The sequence below is a fragment of the Plectropomus leopardus genome, chromosome 13 (genome assembly GCF_026936395.1).
Source record: "Plectropomus leopardus strain MGB_pleo_1.0 chromosome 13, ASM2693639v1, whole genome shotgun sequence".
NCBI classification, from domain to species: Eukaryota; Metazoa; Chordata; class Actinopteri; order Perciformes; family Serranidae; genus Plectropomus; species Plectropomus leopardus.
Genome location: NC_142188.1, coordinates 16529311 through 16548801, shown reverse-complemented (window position 1 = coordinate 16548801; position 19491 = coordinate 16529311). Strand labels below are relative to the sequence as shown.

The following is a 19491-nucleotide window of genomic DNA, read 5'->3' as shown; positions in this document are numbered from 1 at the left end:
AGTTAAATTTCTGTTTTCAGAATCAATAACCTTTATAATTCATTTGTAATTGTTTTTGTTTTTTTTTTTACAAAGGAGTTCAGTGGAGATTTTGAAGTCCAGCAGCTATATGACTCTAACTGGATCGTGGTCAACTGCTCCACGCCTGCTAACTATTGTCATGTGCTCAGACGGCAGATTCTGTTGCCATTCAGAAAACCGGTAAAGTGTGGCATCGTCTTCACTGTATGTTATGTGTGTCTTACTTTGTTCCAGTTTGCACTTGTCTTCTAATGATTGATTTTACATTTGAAATTTTGCATTGAATGTACGCATCTAAGCCTGCAGCCATAGAAAGTCCAGACGGTCACGAGACAGCTTGTTTTGTAGACATTTCCAGAGCGTTAAAACTCTAATTTACATGCTGACATTAGAAATCATTTGTGTGCTTTTTATTTGTCTTTGGGAAAACAGTAGGTCACATCTCTTACTAGAATGTAATCCAGGTCTCAAAAATGAAAACATGAGAGGCACAAATTTCAGTTACGTCTTCACAGTTGTTCATTGGCTCATCGTGACAGTCATACTATCAAAATCACTGTTATGATATAAAACTGTATCACAAACCATGCTTGAAAGTAATCAGTGTCCAGAGAAATACACAACCTTTGATAGTATTTACCTACTCATTTACAGAACAAATAATTCATTTCTGATTCAAACCTTTAAAGTAGGTCTAGTGTGGGTGTAAAGTTTTGGGCTGTAAAGCATATCTCCTTTTTTTGTATACACACAGCTCTTTTTTCAGCATCTCAGTTTTCAGCCACGGTGAATGTCTTAACTGATCCCCTGTCGCACATAAATGCAATGCTTTGTGAAGCATGAGAAAACGACTTCCTGAGCAAATTAGCGGGAAGGCCAATAGGGGATAATATTGTTTGTTTTTTATGAAAACTTCTGGACTTGGTCGGCTGAGCACAAAGGATTTTATTTATTTGATTCATAAAGAAATGTTTTGTTTTCCCAGTGCTGATGTAGCGTGCTATATGGTGGCAACAAATTAGCGTGAAAAGAGATTAAAACTTTTTTTTCTCTGGAGTTTTTTGAAAGCGCACAATGAAGTTACGGATGATGGAATCAATCTGTTGTCTGTCTCCACAGCTGATCATTTTTACTCCAAAGTCTTTGCTGAGGCACCCTGATGCAAGGTCCAGTTTTGACGACCTCGCTGAAGGTGGAGTTTTACTTTATCTCCGTAAAATATGACGTAAGGATTTGGCAGTGGACAAAGGTAACATGTCATATTAAATGTTGGCAGGCACTAAATTCAAGAGGTTGATTCCAGACGAGGGCCCTGCAAGTCAGAACCCAGCCCAAGTGAAGAGGGTGATTTTCTGCACCGGTAAAGTCTATTATGAACTGGCTAAAGAGAGAAAACGGCAAAAACTGGAGAAAGACATGGCCATCATCAGACTTGAACAGGTGTGTAATCTCTGAGGATTTTGAAGTGAAAGTGATGCAATGATGTAATTTCTTTTTCCACTTATTTTTTGGCATCCCTCCTCAGATTTCTCCATTCCCCTTTGACCTGGTCAGAGCAGAGACAGAAAAATACAGCAATGCTGAGCTGGTCTGGTGTCAGGAAGAACACAAGAACATGGGTTACTATGATTACGTCCGGCCGCGTTTTCTCACAGTGGTGGCCAACAGGAGGCCCATTTGGTAAGTGTTTCTGTTCACTCGTCACCTGATTTGTTCATGACAGAGGTAAAATGGAACAATTTGTTTAGAGCTACAACTGGCAGCCTGCGGACCTCACAGAGGAATTGTGGATTCAAAACGTTCAGATGATCTGCTCAACTTTTGAAGAGTTGTGCGATGCAATAACACCTCTTACAGCTCCTGTTGCATTATGCCCCATTGCAGTTTTGCAAAATATGGGTTTTTGGTTATATGTATATTTGTATATGTATATATATATATAGATATATATAGATGTATGTGTGTGTGTGTGTGTATAAATCATTTTTTTCAAATTGATGTTTCCATTAGGAGTATTTTTTATTCACAGTTTCACCAGAGCGCCAATTTGAGGGTTAATGGAAACCCGTCCTGTCCTGACAATTGTGCTACTATAATGCATAAAACTGGTTGATTGCAGGTCGGGTTCAGGTGGTTGATAAATGCATGGAATGTGGCATAGACGTATATTTTCATGTAAGAATTGGGATAAGTTCATAGCTCTCATCTAAAATTTGTTTTATTTATTTATTTTTAAGTCAAGCCCCAACGGTGTCTGCTAAGAAAAATTCTGGCCCGTAATCAAATGTAGTTGAAGACCCCTGGTTTTGAGGATTTGGTGACAAACCTGCTGTGTTTGTTTCAGGTATGTGGGACGGGACCCTGCGGCTGCTCCTGCGACGGGGAACAAGTCGACCCACCTCAATGAGCTGAAGAGGTTCATGGACACAGCTTTCAACCTGAGCGCCTTCCACGGGAAGGATTCGTAGTTGAGAATTGGAGCAAGACTGGAGGTGCAGTTTCATCTCCAAACATAATGGTCTATTTATTAAGTCTTTCTTCAAATAATTTTAGGTTTGTGACAATCTGGAACAAAGCCTTTTTAATTAACGTGATTTTAACTCCTAATAAGTACAAGATAAATCGGCAACACTAACTGACCTGGTTCAAACAGCACAATATTCATGTCTCTTGAGATGGTCACTATATAATAGCATAGAGTAGAATAGAAATACTTTATTAATCCTGTGAGGGAAATTGTTTGTGTCAGATTAAGTGACCATTGATCAATTCTGATCAGTCATAACTGTTGGTCTTTCACGACCTGCAATAATGATGATGTGAGCAGTATTTTGTAGCACAGCTACAGAAAAGGCAAAAATTTTTAATGCACTAGTCCTCCCTGGGCCTTGCAAGTATCTTAAATGTGGCTTGTCCTCCACTGTGACAAGGGAAACACGCACAAATTGTTGTGCCTGTCAATGCCCCTAGTCTAGTGAAATCTTGCCATTCTTATTTATGCATCCCAACATCACCCTTGATCACCATACGGTTGTTTTTGGACCGATATAAGTAGCAGCTTTACCGGATCAGCACAAATTCAATTAACACTGTTCAATGCAGGGCCTATATCAGGGCTTTAACAGAATAAATATGTATACACCACAAAAACTTGTGTAAAGAGAAACAGACACAAGTTTTTTAAGCCTCTAAACCGTTTTTCACCTCCCAAACCTTCAAAATAAAAGAAAATATTACACAAACATTAAATATATGTAATATAATTATCACCTAGTTGTGTGGTGAAGTAGCAACGATGCACTTGTGACAATCACTGTTATTAAAGTAGCTTTAATACTGCAGATACCTCCATTGCTGCCATGCCGGATACTCGTATATATTTGTAGTAGAGTTGTATTTATATAGATTTTTGTAGATGAAGAGCAGAAGCTACGAGACGCACACAAAACACCAACTGGTGTATTTAAACAATGAATGTGAAGCACATATCACAGGTATGAAGACTGTTTTGAAATTTAACACATCAGTAGGTTTAGTGCCTATGTTCGCTTTGGCTACCTTAGCTGTTAGTGAAGGAGTGTGTGTTTATTGTCACACTTCACTTCACCAGGAGACATGAGCCAGCTGGCACAGAGACTCGCAGCCATGTTTTCTTCTTAGGACATAAGGCTCGGCTTCCTCTTCGGTGGCTGAGGGATGCACACTCATAAACACGGCAAAAGCTTTGGATGATTTGAGAGCAATATTGATGCTTGGTAGTCACATGAAAATCCCCAGGTATTTAACAGAACTGATATTAGTTACCAGTGTGCTTAGAAATGTTCCCTTAAATGATCTTTCCTGTTTAGCAACCACACTGTAGCTTACCTTTTCCACTTCTAGCTGGGAGATTTAACAATAAGCTATGCACAAACATTATTTTACATATCTAATTGCTTTAAAAAGGTTTATGTGTGTTGATTTTTTAATGAATTTAATATATCCACATATTAGTGTGGTAATTGAAGCATTAGCACACACTTACACTGAGAATAATAAAATATGCAATAAAATATACATAAGTTTAAGAACATGCTTTGGTCATGATTTTTGGCTGTAGATGTTGCTTGACAGCATACAAAAGTGAATGATTTAAACAGCTTCAGTTGAGCTCAAATTCTGTGATACCACAAATTCCCCCTCTATGAGACACCTCATATGTAAGCTAGACAGGCATTTCCACTGTTGATTACTGTGTACAAATATACTGTCTGTACTTGACAAATAGAAAACTTTGCAAATTGCAGAGCGTGCTTTACAAGTTGCATTTTTTTTTTTTTTTTTTGCATTTTGCAGATGCTTTTTTTTTTGTTGTTTTTACTTTGGCACCTGTCCTCACGGCACTACTGTGTGTTTGCAAGCTCATTATTTACCATTATTCCATACTTTCCATTTGTGGCCAGAAAAAGTTCTGTAAACTAATACAGAAGGGCAGAAATTTGTTATTGAGGCTTCTATTGACTGCCAATACCACACCTTTCCCCTTTGGTGCATCATTCATTGTATGTACCCTGTCCCCTTCCAAGTTTCATTAAGTATAGTGCACACAGTGGACTCTAAATGTCATCCTGTATTTCCCCAGTAATCAAACTTTAAATCTGTGCTGGAATTATACTATAGACTTTTCTGTGTGACAGCAGTTTTGTGCTAATTAAACAATATGCATCCATGGGCCAAATATGAGCAACAATAATAAATGTCTTAAAAATGAATTTTGACAAAGGCCGCCTCTAAAAAATAATGGCCAACAAGATTAGTTAATGATGCAAGTTTCACCACAGTGCACGCTAATGATGCAAATTCCTTCTTAGATCTGCAATATCAACTTAGATAAAGTTATTGTGCAAATTTCTGAGGGCTAAAACTTTAGCAATGGTGTAGACCTAGTGTATATGCAGTCAACCAATCACCATCAGCACACCTGTGAATTCATGAAAGCAAAGCAAAGTCTAAAAAAAAAGACAAAAGAAACTAAAGTAACTGTATTTGGGGTTGTTGAATAAGAAAATGGCGAACATTTGTTTGTTTGTTATCTTCAGTAAGCGTTCTCCACGGCTGTTACAGCTTCTTTGCAAACAGGGTCAAGTTTTCCATCTCCACCTTCGGTAAAAAAGCATAAACATTGACGAAGATCAACATCATAGTGACATCACAAAAACGTCACACGTAGTGTCCCGTCAAAGCTAACCAAACTCACCAAACTCCAGCTGCTTTATGTGACAGTTGAACACCACCTCTCCGTTGACCACGAGCTCCACCATGTTCCACTCGCGCGTCTCTTCCAAGACGCACTGGTGCCCGCGCGCTCTCAGAGCGGCTGCAGACATATTGGACGGACAATGTTTGAGCTCACTTTAAAAAGTCATGAAAGCAGACGACATGTAGGTCTCTTAACTGGACTCGAACAGAAACATACCCTGGAGACCCTGCAGCCGGAAGGTTCTGTGTTCTACCACTCCATTAGATTCATAAGGTCCGTAGCAAAGTGCCACACGCGCGTTTTTCGGCATTGTTTGCTGTGGTAACCCGGGTAACGGTCACCTACAATACGCCTGTTGCTTACTTGGCCTCTTCTTTTAAATGGGTGCAGGAATCCCATGTGCTCCACTGCTTAAAAGGGCTTCATTAAACTTTAAACTGTTAAGGCTTTATGATCTAATATTAATATAGATACATTAAATTACAGAATAAGCATCACATTAGCTCATAATAACTCAAAAAAGGCGTTTCCAAATGATTATGAAATATTAAGTGTCTGTGAAAACCGCAGTACTCTGATGGTACTTTTTATGTTATAGATGGGCTAATAACAGATTTAAGAAGATGCTAATTCCACTTAATGAAAAGGTTTCTGATAATTATGACACAAAGCCTCTTAAATTCAAGACACTTTATTATAAATTTGACTTAATACCACATATTACAAAATAAGACTCTACTATAATATGACATACTTTGTCACAAAATTAAATTACATTAAGAAAACTAAGTTCTTATAATTGGAATTAGTCTTTCAGTTAACACTGGAGCACTGTTGCTGTAAGATACATATATAATTCTGAAATAAGAATGCATAATTTAAGGCATCAAACTTGATCAAAATTAGTAATGGGATTTTTTTTTTCAATCAAATGTATCCTGATTTGTAACTAGTCCATAAATTCAGAGCAGGTAGTGACAGCTCAGTTGCTTCAGTAAGTGGATATGTGAGTCACAAAACATTTAGAGTCAATTTAAAAAAAATAAATCTTAAACATTATATTGATATTCATCTACTCTAACTCTACACTAAACAGCAAAATGAACACAAGTCATAATCTGACTTTTTTTCTTTTAATCTTCAGTGTTCCTTTATAAATACAATATTTAGAAAATAATAAACACAGTGATCACCTCTGGTTGGTAAGTTTCAGATACTTACTTTTAAAGCTTACATTTACCTTGTAGAACATTAATTTATATGATACAAAAATAAATAAATTAATAAATATATTCTGATCACAAATTTACAAATACACAGTTTTTTTTATCACATATAACATTCAATGGTAAATTTAACAGTATAACTTCTAAATTCTTGGTCGGTTGTTTTTTCCAGTATGTAGAATACACTATAATCTTAATGCCTTAATGTTTTATCAAAAGATACTTTTTTAACAGACATTTAAGTAATACCACATATATACATATAGGTACAAGAGACACAACTAATGAGACAACACAAATTGCATAGAAGATTCTAGTTTTACAGTGTATCTTAATCTTCAGAAAATCACAGCAGCATGCGATTTGCAAGTTTGTATATAGTGAGATGATCAGCCATTTCTTATAATTCACAGACTCACAGATTGCTCGTCAACAAACGAGAAATTGACTCATTTCTTTGGCTGATTTGTCTCAATTTAGTGCAAAACAACAATGAGAAGCTCAAATTTGGCTTGATTTTTTTTTAAACCTTCATACAGTGGACATGTATTAGATATTATTTCTTATATGTGACTACAACAATAAGAGTCCTCTAAAAGAACCAAACACCTCTAATATTCTCTAAGAATAAGTACATTAGATTATCATAAGCACTTCATACATTTTACAGTACAGTGTACGACCAAACAGCTTTATGTTACATTTTGTTTCACAATTACAGTGTATATTTTGTGAACGACTCGAGGAACACATTTTTACACACATTTAAAATTACACCACCACTATATTCACTTCCTACCACTGACGTCCATTCTTCAGAGCTTGTGCCTCTCCCTGTGATGACGTCTGGGTTTGAGCCTCCACTTTAGTCTGCTCTGGTGTCTTCAGCAGAACCTGTGGCAGTTTTTGCTGGTTCTTGCTCAGTTCCACTGGTCTCTGCGGTGTTTTGCTCTGCCAGTTTGTGTCTGTTTGTGTGTGCGTCTCCAGCGTCTGACCCTGTCTTTGCTGGTTCGGATTGGAGCTGGAGTTACATTTATTGCACAGATCCCTCATGTCTAGGAGTCCGTGCTCCAGAGACTTGACAAATTCTGCCGAACACGTCTGCGCGCTCTCGCAGAAACTGGACACAGAGAAGATAATGTGGTCTGACTGAGGGTTGTAGCACGCTCCGTATCCATTTGGAACCACGGGGCCGTAGCAGCAGAACATCTCAACAGTTGTAGGAACCTGAGGGAAGAACAAATCCTCCAATACTGAATACTGACAGTCTTACTAGTGTGAGCAAATACTGCTGAAGGTAGTGAGGTTGAGACAAGATTATTGAGAGTTCACCAGTTGTAAAAACAAAAACCAAAGGGCAGTTTTGACTATAGTAAAGGAATTTAATTACAAACTAATCTCTCTGGTGTTGTTTTCTTGTTTCTACTGTATAGAACCACTAGTAGAAACCAGATAGGTATGTGCTTACAGTGCACATTAAAGGGATACTGAAGTGATTTAGTATTGCACTTTCATAAACTTGGGCCACTCACAAGAAACAGAAAAGAATAATCGAAACCAGAGACCGAGACATCCTGTCTTTTTGTCACTATGGGTCAAGCTCCAAGAATGCTGGATTCAACACTTCACCTTAATGCACCCCAGCAGTGTCTTTCATTTAAAAATGAAATGATGAATTGATAATTTAATCAAAAGAAAACACATGCCTATTAACTAACTATTAACCAGCCAACAAAGCTGCTTGTTGCAGCAGAAAAAATGCTAAAAAAGTGATGGTTTCAGATTCTTGTTCTTACATTATAGATTATTTTTGGATTCTATACTGTGGGTACAACAAAGCAAGACATTGAATAACATCACCTTGTGCTCTGGGATATTGTGATTTTTTCTATAATTTTTCATTGATCAAACAATTATTCGACAAAGTAATCTGCACATTAATTGATAGACAGTAATCAAATGTTGCTCCTCTACCTTCATTAGAGCCCTCTTAGATCTTAAAGCTGGCTTCTTTCAAACCCCACTCCTCCAAATTGGAGCTCAAGCTTTCTGTTACAAATTTTACATCTCAAGCAAAAACCACTGTGACGCTGACGGTGACGCTGATGTCAGACATTCAGACTTTAGAAGCTCCCTGCAGAGCCACAGAGGATGTTATACAACTGTCTCACAGGCTGAACACCACTCCTTGAGACTAATAAACCTGTGTAAAATTGGTGGATTGTCCCTTTAATACATTTTCTGTTAAATGTAGCCTCAGTTTAACATTTAAAATCAGATATCATTACCTGACTTGTAGAGAGAATGAACTGATTACTGATGAGATAGGCTTCGTCTTTGAATATTTCCGGCTTCTCCATCTTCAGCTCTTGTGCAATTTCACGTAGTCCCAGTAAGTGATTGTCTATTGCCATCCCTGTAATAGCCTTGGGAGGAGAATAAGTATATGTGTTATAATATTTTCTTTCACAAGCAGAGTCAAAATTTTAGTATGAATCTTAACAAGGTGAGAGAATAGTCACCAGAATAGTGTACTTTGTCTGTGCACTTATTGCACCTCGTAACATCTCCATCTTTTCTGCATCCTGAAACGAAAACAACAGAGAATCAGTAACTACTAAATCCTTTTATTTACAGTAAGCATAGTTATTATGGTTAAGTACATAAACACTCTAAAAAGCTGTAAAAATCTAATTTAATTCTTCAAACTAAGTTTTACTCTGCAGCAGCATTCATTTAATTTGAAGATTAACATCTTACACTTGTGCTCAGTTTCCCATCAGTCATTGCTTTGACAAACGTCAGGGCTTCTGGTGTAGCTGAACGGATGTTGTCCACTCTGCCCTCCCGAAAACGTCGTATGGAAGCACTCTCATAGGTTGCCACTGGTCTGCTGTGACATCTAGAGAGACACACAAAGAGAAAACCTTGCTTTTAGCTCTGTGTCATCGTGGCGAATGAGAAAGAGTCCTGTTATAATCATCTTTTTCTTACCGGTAGTAAGCCAGCTGAAGAGCGACCTGGATGTAGGCATCTGGACTCATTTTCTGCTTCTTGATGAATTCTTTCCCGTAACTGTGGAATTTGTGGACGTTCATGTCCAGATTTTTCACCTGCCTGAGCAAACAAAGATAAATCTTGCTATGAGCTAAAAGCATTTTTTCCATTTATTTGATCATACAGAAATCAGCGTAAGCACACACCTCTGTAGTTTGTCTGCAGAGGAAGCGAGCAGTTTGTGAATCTCTGGGGTGCATTTCCAGCGGAGCCTGCGTGGTGCAGGCAGCTCACTCACACTTGCAGCTCTGACCAGCTTTGATGGGCTGCCAATCCTAAAGTCACATGGGAATATTATGTAATTTGACATGTTTTGTGGGATAGTCTTATTTGGATTTTCTGAGCATGTGCCAACAAGTATCACAACATACATTTTACATTTAATTTCTTACATGTATTTGAGTAGATATTCTGTGCACTGCACAAGGACAATTCCCTCAAATGGTGAGTGTTCACACACGACTCCGCAGCAGCCGTCCGCTCCTACAACAAACTGACACAGTCTTGCTATTGTCAGTGAGGTTTTCTTGAGTTTAACTGCAACACTAGATTATCTAAGATTCAATTTCATTGCCATACTTGTGCATTCTGCTATGTGCTGCAATTACATGTTCCTTCATATACATGTCATCCACATGTTACACCCTGTAGTGAAGAAATTATTTAGGGAAGAACCAACCAACTGAATTCTTCATCAAAACATCTCCATCAAAGTCTATGCTAATGACATCAGTTTGACAGCTTGTAATCCAATGGGAACGTCCACTTTCTGTCAGAATTTCTTTAAATGTAAATTGTTAATTTGGCATGGGATTGTCTAATTACATCCACTGGCACTGTGAAAGAGAAACATAAATTTGTTCAGCTATGTCACTTTCCCCCATTAATTAAGGAGATAGAGCATCCCCCAGTAATCTACATACCCTTCATCCTCACTTCATTCTTTCTTTCTTTTAAAAAAATCAGGGCACACTGTGCAATAAGTAAAAGAAACAGACATTAAAGTAGCCTTATTAGCTTCCTGTGCTCACTAACCTGCATTGGCTTGTCGTACCATCGGTTGCCTCCATTCTTGGCCACTCCTCCGCCGTGCAGCATCAACATGGCACGTGTTGTGTCACTTTGCTCGGGCCCAGTGGCGTCATCCAGACACACGAGACACAGACAACGCTCAATCATGTCCAGAGAGTCCCTGTTAGTAGACTCTAGGGCATAATACAGCAGAGAAAAGTCAATTTAGTGGGACAGATAGACTTGAAAACATTGAGATCCACCTGACTTGGTCTCATACCTCTCATTAGTACACCGCGAGACTTGGCCCACTCTGTCCGTCCATCTGAAGTGAGGAGACCAATAGGTGGGAGTCGCTCTTCTTCACTGTCGGCCATCCTGGCGATTTTCTCCAGCTGAGTCAACAGGTCTCTTTCATTCAGTCGGCGGAAGTTGATCACCACATCCAACACAAAGAACTAGACAGAGTTTCACATTCAGAACAAGCTGATTCAATGCACTCATCCTTAATATTAGCTGTAAATTTGTACTGCATGCTGAAGCACATAGGTGAATTGTTTTAGGGACATGGGGGAATATCTGGTGGAATGCGCTTAGTGAAGTGCATCAGAGACTTAAAGGATAATTAAGGTGTATTACAGCTTTAGTCTCAATAGTTCTGATGACTATTTCTATCAGTTATGCCAACAGTAGTTACTGAGAGTTGAAAGCAAGTCAACATTGCTACAACAAAGTCCAAAGAGCAAGACGTGTGATCAAACATTCAGACATTTTCAGGACTTCTCATCTGTGTTAGCTCAAAGGTAAAATGTGGAAGTTCATGTTGTATGGTAGAAACCTCCCAAAAAAGCCTGCAAGTGTTGCCTTAGTTAGGATTGTTTTGTCAAACTGCTATTTCTTAACCTAAGAATTCATTTTCAATCTTAAATTATAAGGCAACACAGATGAGAGGTTGTGAAAGAGCTGAGCTCACACATCAACTGATCCATCTCAATGACAATTAGGCAAACTATCTGCTGATGATGACCATGTGTAGTGATTGAAAGCCCCAGAAAGAACAAGTAATTTGATCTTGGTCAAACTAGGTAAAGGCATCTTGTCTTTTTTTTTTTGCTGTGTCTAACCTGGTTTTTACAAGCCACGATAATGTGTTCAGGTTCTGGCATCACGCTGCTCTCCTGTGCCACCAGTGTGTCCCTGTCAGGCCCCGGTAGGCGGTAGGAAGTAAACAGGCGATAGTACTGCTCCATACACAGAGGGGTTCCAGCCAGCTGGCCCCGAGCATAGTCCACAGGCAGGGAATGTCTAAACACAAACATGCGCAACTTTGTCAGGTCTTTTATTTACACATGAACCACATGTGAAGACCATCAAACTCTAGTTGTACATTAACTTACGAATCAAGAAGAGTCTTGTACTCCAAAACTCCAGAAATTAAGTGTGCAGCAAACCTAGGAGAGAAAAACTTCACATTAGAAAATTCTTGGGGTCAACCTCATACTGTGTACTTGAGGTTATAACTCTCTGCATTTACTCCTGTTCTTTATTTAAACTCAAGTATAAATGCAGTATGTTAATCATCTAGTTAAGGAGATCAATACCATGTTAAACAAACCACACCCCTCATTGCCTGTTAACCTTGCCAACAGCAGCCTGGCCTGTCAGCCCTCAAGGTGTTCTGGGTAATGACCCTATTTGTCAATGTGAAGCAAAGAAGTGTTCAATTTGCGATAATCGATCAGCCTGAGTCATTTATACAGTTCACTGTCATTTCTCAAGTCTCCACACTGTAATAATCAGAAATGATGTGTCAAGTAGTGGCTCTTTGATTCTTACAATTTATGGCAATTAGTTTGTTCATTTACAGTATTTGTTGTAGACGATGGTTGATAAGAGACACTGCTGGGCAAAAATATACTTTCATATCCCGTCCTGTGATGATTTTCATGATTCATGTGTCTCTGTTGTGCAGTGTGTCGTACCGTAAAGAGTCGATGGGAGCCCTGAAGTTCTGCTGTGGGAAGACCATCACAGGACTGGAGTTGACAGGCAGAGCCAGTCTGTTGTTCAGGTACATGTCATTCAGCCAGTACTCATACACCTAAAGTCAGACATACAGGGATTGGCTTTAAGGCTTTGTTTATATCAGTAGGTCTACAAAAAAAAAAAAAAAAAAAGATTTATAATTTGATATATGGTCCCACAAAATTCTGTTTAGATGTGTTTATAAATTATAGATAAAATTCATCTAAAAAAATATGAAATTACCAGTTGACCCTTAATGTTTTTACTTTGAGCTTTAAAATAAATGAACAAGTGGATCTCATTGTGCTGCTTATAGTGTCACCAGCTGAAAACAGTTTATTTGGGGATTTTAAATGACTTGCACACATCATAGCTGTTTGAATTTTATTTACCCAGTTTGCCTTGTTCTCCCTCCTCTCCATGAGTTTGCTCTGTAGTAGCTCCCCCACTCCTCCAGGGGCTCCAAACTGCTTCACCACATTTTGGGTCTTGTTGAACTGTTCCTCTGTGAGCAGGTGTTTCATGCATCTCAGGTACATGTCCAGTGTGTCTTTCAGGGCAGGGAGTGGCAGCTTAGGAAGACCCTGAGCATTGTGAGGAAAGAACAAACTAAATTTTAAACGTGCGAAAACTCATAACTCTCCTCTGTCACATGTATTATATCTTTTATATAAGTATAATTTGTTAGAAAGATATTTTGAATGACTAACAATTCACTCTAGTTGGACTTTTTCCATTTAAGAATGTATTGCCAAAATTAAAAATAATTCACTTCTCTTGACTCACAATAACAACAAAAAAAAGTAATGTTAAAGCAAATTAATTGTTCTTTTAAAATACCATACACTGATATCCTAAGTCACACTCATGTCTCAATTTTAATAATATTCTTTACTTCAATTTGATTTTTTTGACGTTGCAAACTAATCTCCTGTGCTTATTCTAGTAAAATAGACTCTATACACATTTAGTAGATATCAAAAATATATTTACATCTCCGCCTCCTAAATCTTTGGAGGGCTCTTGGTCCAGAACTGGCATGTTGACGGTGCAGAAGAGCAGCCTTTGAGACAGTCTGTGTCCACAAATAAAATGATATCAGCAACCAGTTAAAAGTAAAAACGCTTAAAAATTACTGTCAGTCTCTGTGACGGTCTAAGGAACAGCAGTCGCCATTAAACATTGCGCCACTGTAAGAATACTTGGGACAATGGTGCTTCATAAATAAAATGTGTCACTTTCATGCCAAAAAATACAAGAATGCGCACGTTGGAAGATGTTCACATGCAACAATCTTTTCAAAATTGTTTTACAAAATTGCGCATTTCATGTCAACAAGTGGCCATAAATAACATTATATTTACCAAACTGAAATAAACCATCACAATAAAATGAAATGTTTTACTCACCGTAGAGGAAAAAAACAAAACAATCCCACCCGTCCTGGGTCTCAAGCAACGAGTTTATCCATTTAGACTTGAATCCATTTCTGGCGGAATTTCTTTTAAATTTCACCACTTTGGTCCTTTCGTCATTTTGAGCACCTTTGAATCCCCAGCATGGCAAGAGCGCAACTCCCTCGCTGGCTCAGGAGAGATGCTGACAGGGTACCTCACCCTCCTGGCTGCCAGGCTCCTCCCAGAAGTCCTGCTATTCGCCGAGAAGTTTATTTGGCACTTCGCATCTTCAGCCCACCTTATTTAGACACCGACTGAAAGCCTGAGATGCTCACACGCTGCGCCGAACAACACGGACTTCTTCCTTTGGCTTTCCGAATTTATAGCACTTTGCGTTGAGCAGTTTGTGCGCATACATTTCTTCCACCTCAGTGCACTTGACGGACTTAATTGGCGTTGTGTAGGCTATATTTAATATTATATGCAAAGATTTGCATTTAAGAGGACTGCGGGTGCTTTGACAAACTGTTGAGTTTATACACAGTATTAAGCTCCGGATAATCGTGAAATTACTATTATAATTTGTTCCAAAACTTTTTTTAAAAAAATTTAGTTCAGAGAAGTTTCCTTAAAATGAATAACTATCACAAAATACATCAGTGTAGGCCTTATCAGGTTTAGTATTCGAGATTTAAATTAATGCGTTAGTTTTTAAAAAAGTATTAATATAACCATAATTTACCAAAGTACCACTGTATTGTCATAATAATTTTATTAGTGTTGATTCATTCACTCAGGAAAAATAAATGTTTAATTTTATAAATTGTCTAAATAAATAATTTCCATAAACGGTCTCATTCACATAATATTGATTTAATTATGTACATGAATATACATGTATATACAGTCGCAGATCACACAATGAGGCTATGCATTCCAGAAGTACATTATTCAAAAATAAACAAAATAATCAGACAACAAGACGCAGATTTTACTTCATTTCCATCGGTTTTATCTCTCTAACAGCGTCGTGTGACACACACAGTATTGCATATTGAGTTTAGCAGCACAACTCTGGCAAAAAAAAAAATTAATACAGGTTACATTGAAAGACGCATACGTTACAATTGTTCTTTTGTTAAAATACATTTACACATAATCCCTGAATATGAGTGTGATACAGTGATAAATACTGTTAATGAATAGACATTTATCTCAACAAATCATTCACGATATCTCACTTTAAGAAGAACGAGCGAGCGCCTTTCTACTGCAAAAGCTTGAAGATGCTTGGCTTGACAACACCCGAAGGAATTGTCACCAGGAGCAGTAAATAATTTATGTCGTTACACAATCCTAATCGTGTTATGCAATTGATTGGATCGGATGAGATGCACACAACTCTACATGGGCACTTTATAGTTTCACACTCAGGTAAATGTCTTTTACGCGTACTCTCCTCCTGAGGATTCCTCTTCTGAATACGATCGTTGCGCAAAAGTTTCAATGCCATTCTCGTCGATGGTTGTACACAAGCCCTTTCTCTTCTTCTCTCGTTGCTCCATCTTTATCGTGTCATACAGCCCCGTTGGGCCATCCTCCAGGAGCATATTTCGCTCCGAGAATGAAGGCTTCATCTGCGTTACGTTCTTCAGCAGAAGCAGTGCCGGTGCGTAAAGTACATTTGCGAGGCCCATGCCTAAGTTGAGCTGCGGAAAGCCCAGGTCGTGCACTATCTGTCCTGCCACCACAGGCCCCATGGCATAGGCCACGCAGTAGGAGATGTCAGCGATGGCGTACACGCTGCCATACACTGACACATGTCGCACATCCACCAAAAAACCCAGTGTTGGCAGGAGCGCCGTGTCTACGAAGGCGATGCCAAAACAGATTCCGCACAGCGGGATCATGAGCTCTCCAAAGTTTTTACAGGCTGGCACGGTGCACGAGCTTGCGCCTATGAACACCATACCTATAGCCCCGTAAAACCACTGAAGGTGAGGGTACTTGGCTGCTAATTTGACAGTGAGATAAACACCTAAAACGTGAGGGAAGAAGGCAGGGAACCATGTCATGCCAATCTCCCACTGGCTGGCATGCATGGTTTCCTCCATCCAGTTGGCGATGGTGGGCTCAAGGAAGGCGAGAGGGATGTTGCAAATTGTCAGAGCACCAGCCACTACAGCTATATAAGGATCCATCATCAATTTATATATGGGAGTGCCCACTGGCATGTTTTCTCTCTCCCGGTTCGAGAAGGGCTTCAGCACAGTCAGACACAGCACGCCATCAGTGAGGCAGATACAGGCCAGGATCAGGAAGGGCACTCGCTTCCCTGCGAACTCATAGAGGACCCCTCCAAAGGGGGGCGCCGCCAGACTTCCAAAAGAAATGAAAGCTAAGGCAATACCCAGCGCTTTGCTCCTCTCCGTCTCCTCCGTGAACTTGTCTGCGATCAGAGCGATCCCCGCTGTGTCCGCGAAAGCCGAGCCGAGGCCCTGCATGCTGCGCGCCAAGAACAGAGTCGCGTAGTTTTCAGCGAAAGCAAAAGTTAGGGTGGACAGAAACATGACGTTGAGACCGATGAAAAGTGGAATATCATACCCGACTCTGTCTATAAAGGTGCCACTCAGAGGGTTCACCAGGAGCTGCAGGATTGCCTTGGAGGCAAAAAGGACACCAATCTGTAGGTCGAAGTTCCCCTTTGGTGTTTTGTGGATGGTGCTGTTAGTGGAGTTGGAGTGCGCTGCAGCGACTTGGGCATGATCCGCTTCTCTCTGTAGCCCTTCAAGGTAATCGGGTATAATTGGCACAATCACCATGTAAAGCATGTTATCTAATAAAAGTGCAATACAGACTATTACTAGAATAATCCGTTTCTGACGCTCTGGGTCTTGGATTACATTGCCCAGTTGTTTAGTTCTTTCGCCCATCTGGGACAGTTTGGAGGCGGCAGATTGTGCCAAATTAGGTGCTTGTCCCTCTGTGGTCCCCTCCGGCTCCATGATTTTCTCCCTTTCCGGCTCAAGTCTCGTCTTTTCAGTGAGAAAATCGGCTTCCCCCAGTTGATTTGTTTACAGAATTACACACGCTTGGCACATCTGTTCTGGCTTTTATTTAGTTTTCTTTCCCAGCCTCACTAATGAGCTAGATAACTTCCCTCTGCGTTACCTCTTCTCTGTCCCTTGCGCCGTCCGTCATTGCACGCGCTTTTCCACTCCCGTGACTTGGACTCGTTTTATCCCCGTCGTCCCTAGTTGCTTCATTGTCTCATATCCCGTCATTCAGGTGACGCGCTGGTCCCGGGCAGCACTCGCAGGTTGGGGGATTCACCTACAGCTCACAGTACCGGCTTCATCAGCGCACTTGCTGTTTTTGGTCCGTCTGCCGCGTCCCTTCGGCTCAAAGACGCTCCTAGCTGTCTCCAGTCACCTGTAACACTGTGAGCTAAGTCATCATTTCACATCAGCCGGACTGGTTTTGTCGGCCGTGGAAGGAATACACACACTGCAGTTTGTTGACTCCCATAGGCCCCCCCCTCCACCCCCCCATCTTCGCTGCTGGCTGTGACGCACAGTCCTGCTGCTCTCCAGAAGATCTTTCGTGCTAATTAAATACAAAATCCCGGGTGCGCGCTGATGTCCAGCCAGTTGCTTTAAGACAGCCGAGGATGCTTGCGCCGCTTTATGCTATACTCATCACTTGATTACGCTCAGGTGGAATTTGATAATTTAAGTCTGAAAGTGGATGTGTCTATAAATTACGAAAGCTCTGCAATTCCTCGCAGTAACAAAATAAAATATGAATAAACTTGAATTTAGAACAACCGCTGTTATAAAGAGAAAACAATGCACACAGGTTTCCGTGTAACTTGATAAAAACTGATTCAGCACCACACTCCGGTGGACAGCTCCACAGAGAGGCGATGTCGCATTAAGGAGGTTAAAAAGGGATGAAATTGAAGTGAAATGTTTTAATTCTTCTAGCTTTCATTATTTAACACAGTCTGTCGGTGCGTTTGGCATCTAAAGGGTGTTTTTCGGACAGTGATGAGCCAAGGGGAGTTTAGGTTCAGCCCCCGCGTACACACTGCACTGCTAAAGTGTAACTGAAAGTCTGATCCAACAAGGAGGATCCGTCTCCCTCTCTCTCTCTCTCTCTCGCTCTCTGCGATCATTTTGCTTTTCAAAAGAGGGAAAAGAAACATTTTACTACTCTATACGAACCGTTTCAGAATCAGATCTTCACGGTTGTTTATATTTTTTAATACTTGCACTGATTCAGAAGTAGCACTTTTAAATTTCGCTGTACTTGCACAGTGGCATTAAAAGCTTTCCATTTGTCTGAAAGATCTCGGAAAACGAACTGTACTCACAACTGACATGATTTCATCCTTATCAGATCTACAATATTAACCAACAAGTTTTTTAGCCAGCTTCCTTTTACTCTTCTTTCAAAATGTGCTCTTTTGCACAAAAATGTATTCTGTTGACCTGTTGTTCCTTTTTTATTTAAACAACTTTAGTATTTAAAAGAGTCTTGCGAAGTCACACACATATCGTTGTAGTTTCGTCCAGAGATATAGCCTACTATCATATTTTAAGTAAAACTTCAAGAGTTCACAATTGTTCCGCTTTTTTACCAACACGAAGCGCGTGGACTGGGTATTTAAATATAGCTTGACGCTGCCATCCTCCGGTGTAGAAAAGCTTCAGCAGCTCTCACCAATATTTATACTCCCCTAAAGCAATTTACTAACGGGGTTGATAAATTTGATTTCAAATGCACATCAGCGTCTTTAGATAATTTAATTGACCCATTTAAGTTGAAGACAACATTTTTTGAAGCGTTGTTTCAAGATATAGAAGATATAGTTACATTTTTAAAGCAGGGAAATTGGGGTTGTGAAATGTTTAAGTAATCTGAATTAATAAAAAGCTTGTTTTTTGCATTTGTTGGTTAAGCTGCTTCTGTATGTTTTCAGAATAAATAAATAAAAATATAAATAAAAAATAAAAAAAATAAAAAATAAATTATTAACATAACATATACTAATGACACTAAATGATCAGCTTTTGCAGTGGGCTACAGATTAATGATCAGACCGAAAACCTGAGACAGAGCAGTATTGACATCTAGTGGAGGAAGAATGAATTTGTCAAGGAAGCTTTGAAAAATTAAAAGGAACCTACTGGACCAAATTACCCCTAAATATTTTATTCTATATCTAAACAAAGAATAAAATCTGCTGATTTGTTCCACAAGAACATAATTTATTGGCGATTGATTTTATGAATACAATCAGGCTGGAGAGAGTCAGGCTAGTTGTGATCAATATAACGTTTTCTGTAATTCATTAACCAAAGATTTTTGTGTTGACATCTTTGGTTTCAGTCATGTTGCTTTACTTAACAATCACAATCATTTCCCTGTTGGTTTTCTCTTTGGTCGTCATGTGTCCTCTTTCAGCCAGTAGATGTCCTCATATCCCTACATTTTCATTGTATAACAGTTA

At 39.4% G+C, this 19491-nt stretch overlaps 4 protein-coding genes across 7 annotated transcripts in view; 1 reads left to right on the top strand and 3 right to left on the bottom strand.

Annotated features, from left to right (window-relative positions):
• The window catches only part of ogdhl (oxoglutarate dehydrogenase L), a 50795-nt gene that overhangs the window by 16324 nt on the left and 14980 nt on the right, over positions 1-19491 (top strand). For 2 of the 4 annotated variants that reach the window (XM_042502270.2, XM_042502271.2), the window contains exons 19-23: positions 76-201; positions 1141-1213; positions 1298-1461; positions 1547-1701; positions 2366-4321. In XM_042502270.2, coding sequence (XP_042358204.2) covers positions 76-201; positions 1141-1213; positions 1298-1461; positions 1547-1701; positions 2366-2489 — 642 coding nt within the window. In that variant the 3' untranslated portion in view covers positions 2490-4321. Of the gene's footprint in view, positions 1-75; positions 202-1140; positions 1214-1297; positions 1462-1546; positions 1702-2365; positions 4322-12526; positions 12876-19491 lie in introns of those variants that run through there. The other 2 variants (XR_015778578.1, XM_088087037.1) reach the window with 2 other exon arrangements.
• On the bottom strand, positions 4870-5573 carry c13h10orf53 (chromosome 13 C10orf53 homolog). Its single transcript, XM_042501618.2, has 3 exons — positions 5477-5573; positions 5258-5377; positions 4870-5160 (listed from the first exon to the last, which is right to left on the bottom strand). The coding sequence occupies exons 1-3, from the start codon at positions 5568-5570 to the stop codon at positions 5096-5098; spliced, it is 279 nt and encodes a 92-aa protein (XP_042357552.1). The 5' UTR covers positions 5571-5573; the 3' UTR covers positions 4870-5095.
• Positions 5936-14714, bottom strand: chata (choline O-acetyltransferase a). Its single transcript, XM_088087040.1, has 15 exons — positions 13989-14714; positions 13573-13654; positions 12972-13163; positions 12537-12655; positions 11952-12005; positions 11679-11859; positions 10835-11012; positions 10579-10748; positions 9936-10036; positions 9690-9818; positions 9481-9603; positions 9247-9388; positions 9009-9071; positions 8775-8912; positions 5936-7713 (listed from the first exon to the last, which is right to left on the bottom strand). Exons 2-15 carry the CDS (start codon positions 13618-13620, stop codon positions 7282-7284), a joined length of 2070 nt encoding a protein of 689 aa, XP_087943166.1. The 5' UTR covers positions 13621-13654; positions 13989-14714; the 3' UTR covers positions 5936-7281.
• slc18a3a (solute carrier family 18 member 3a) lies at positions 14834-17483 on the bottom strand. Its single transcript, XM_042502184.2, has one exon. The coding sequence runs from the start codon at positions 16979-16981 to the stop codon at positions 15422-15424; it is 1560 nt and encodes a 519-aa protein (XP_042358118.1). The 5' UTR covers positions 16982-17483; the 3' UTR covers positions 14834-15421.

What these genes read in the sequence shown, in the direction of transcription:
- c13h10orf53 (XM_042501618.2), bottom strand. Translation starts at nt 5,570, where the DNA reads ATGCCGAAAAACGCGCGTGTGGCACTTTGCTACGGACCTTATGAATCT. An exon ending in CCGGCTGCAGGGTCTCCAGG is followed by an intron (nt 5,378 to 5,476) that starts GTATGTTTCTGT and finishes ATATGTCTGCAG; the next exon opens with CCGCTCTGAGAGCGCGCGGG. An exon ending in CATAAAGCAGCTGGAGTTTG is followed by an intron (nt 5,161 to 5,257) that starts GTGAGTTTGGTT and finishes TTTTTACCGAAG; the next exon opens with GTGGAGATGGAAAACTTGAC.
- chata (XM_088087040.1), bottom strand. Translation starts at nt 13,620, where the DNA reads ATGCCAGTTCTGGACCAAGAGCCCTCCAAAGATTTAGGAGGCGGAGAT. An exon ending in GGGAGAACAAGGCAAACTGG is followed by an intron (nt 12,656 to 12,971) that starts GTAAATAAAATT and finishes GTCTGACTTTAG; the next exon opens with GTGTATGAGTACTGGCTGAA. An exon ending in GGTACGACAAGCCAATGCAG is followed by an intron (nt 10,037 to 10,578) that starts GTTAGTGAGCAC and finishes AGACTGTGTCAG; the next exon opens with TTTGTTGTAGGAGCGGACGG.
- slc18a3a (XM_042502184.2), bottom strand. Translation starts at nt 16,981, where the DNA reads ATGGAGCCGGAGGGGACCACAGAGGGACAAGCACCTAATTTGGCACAA.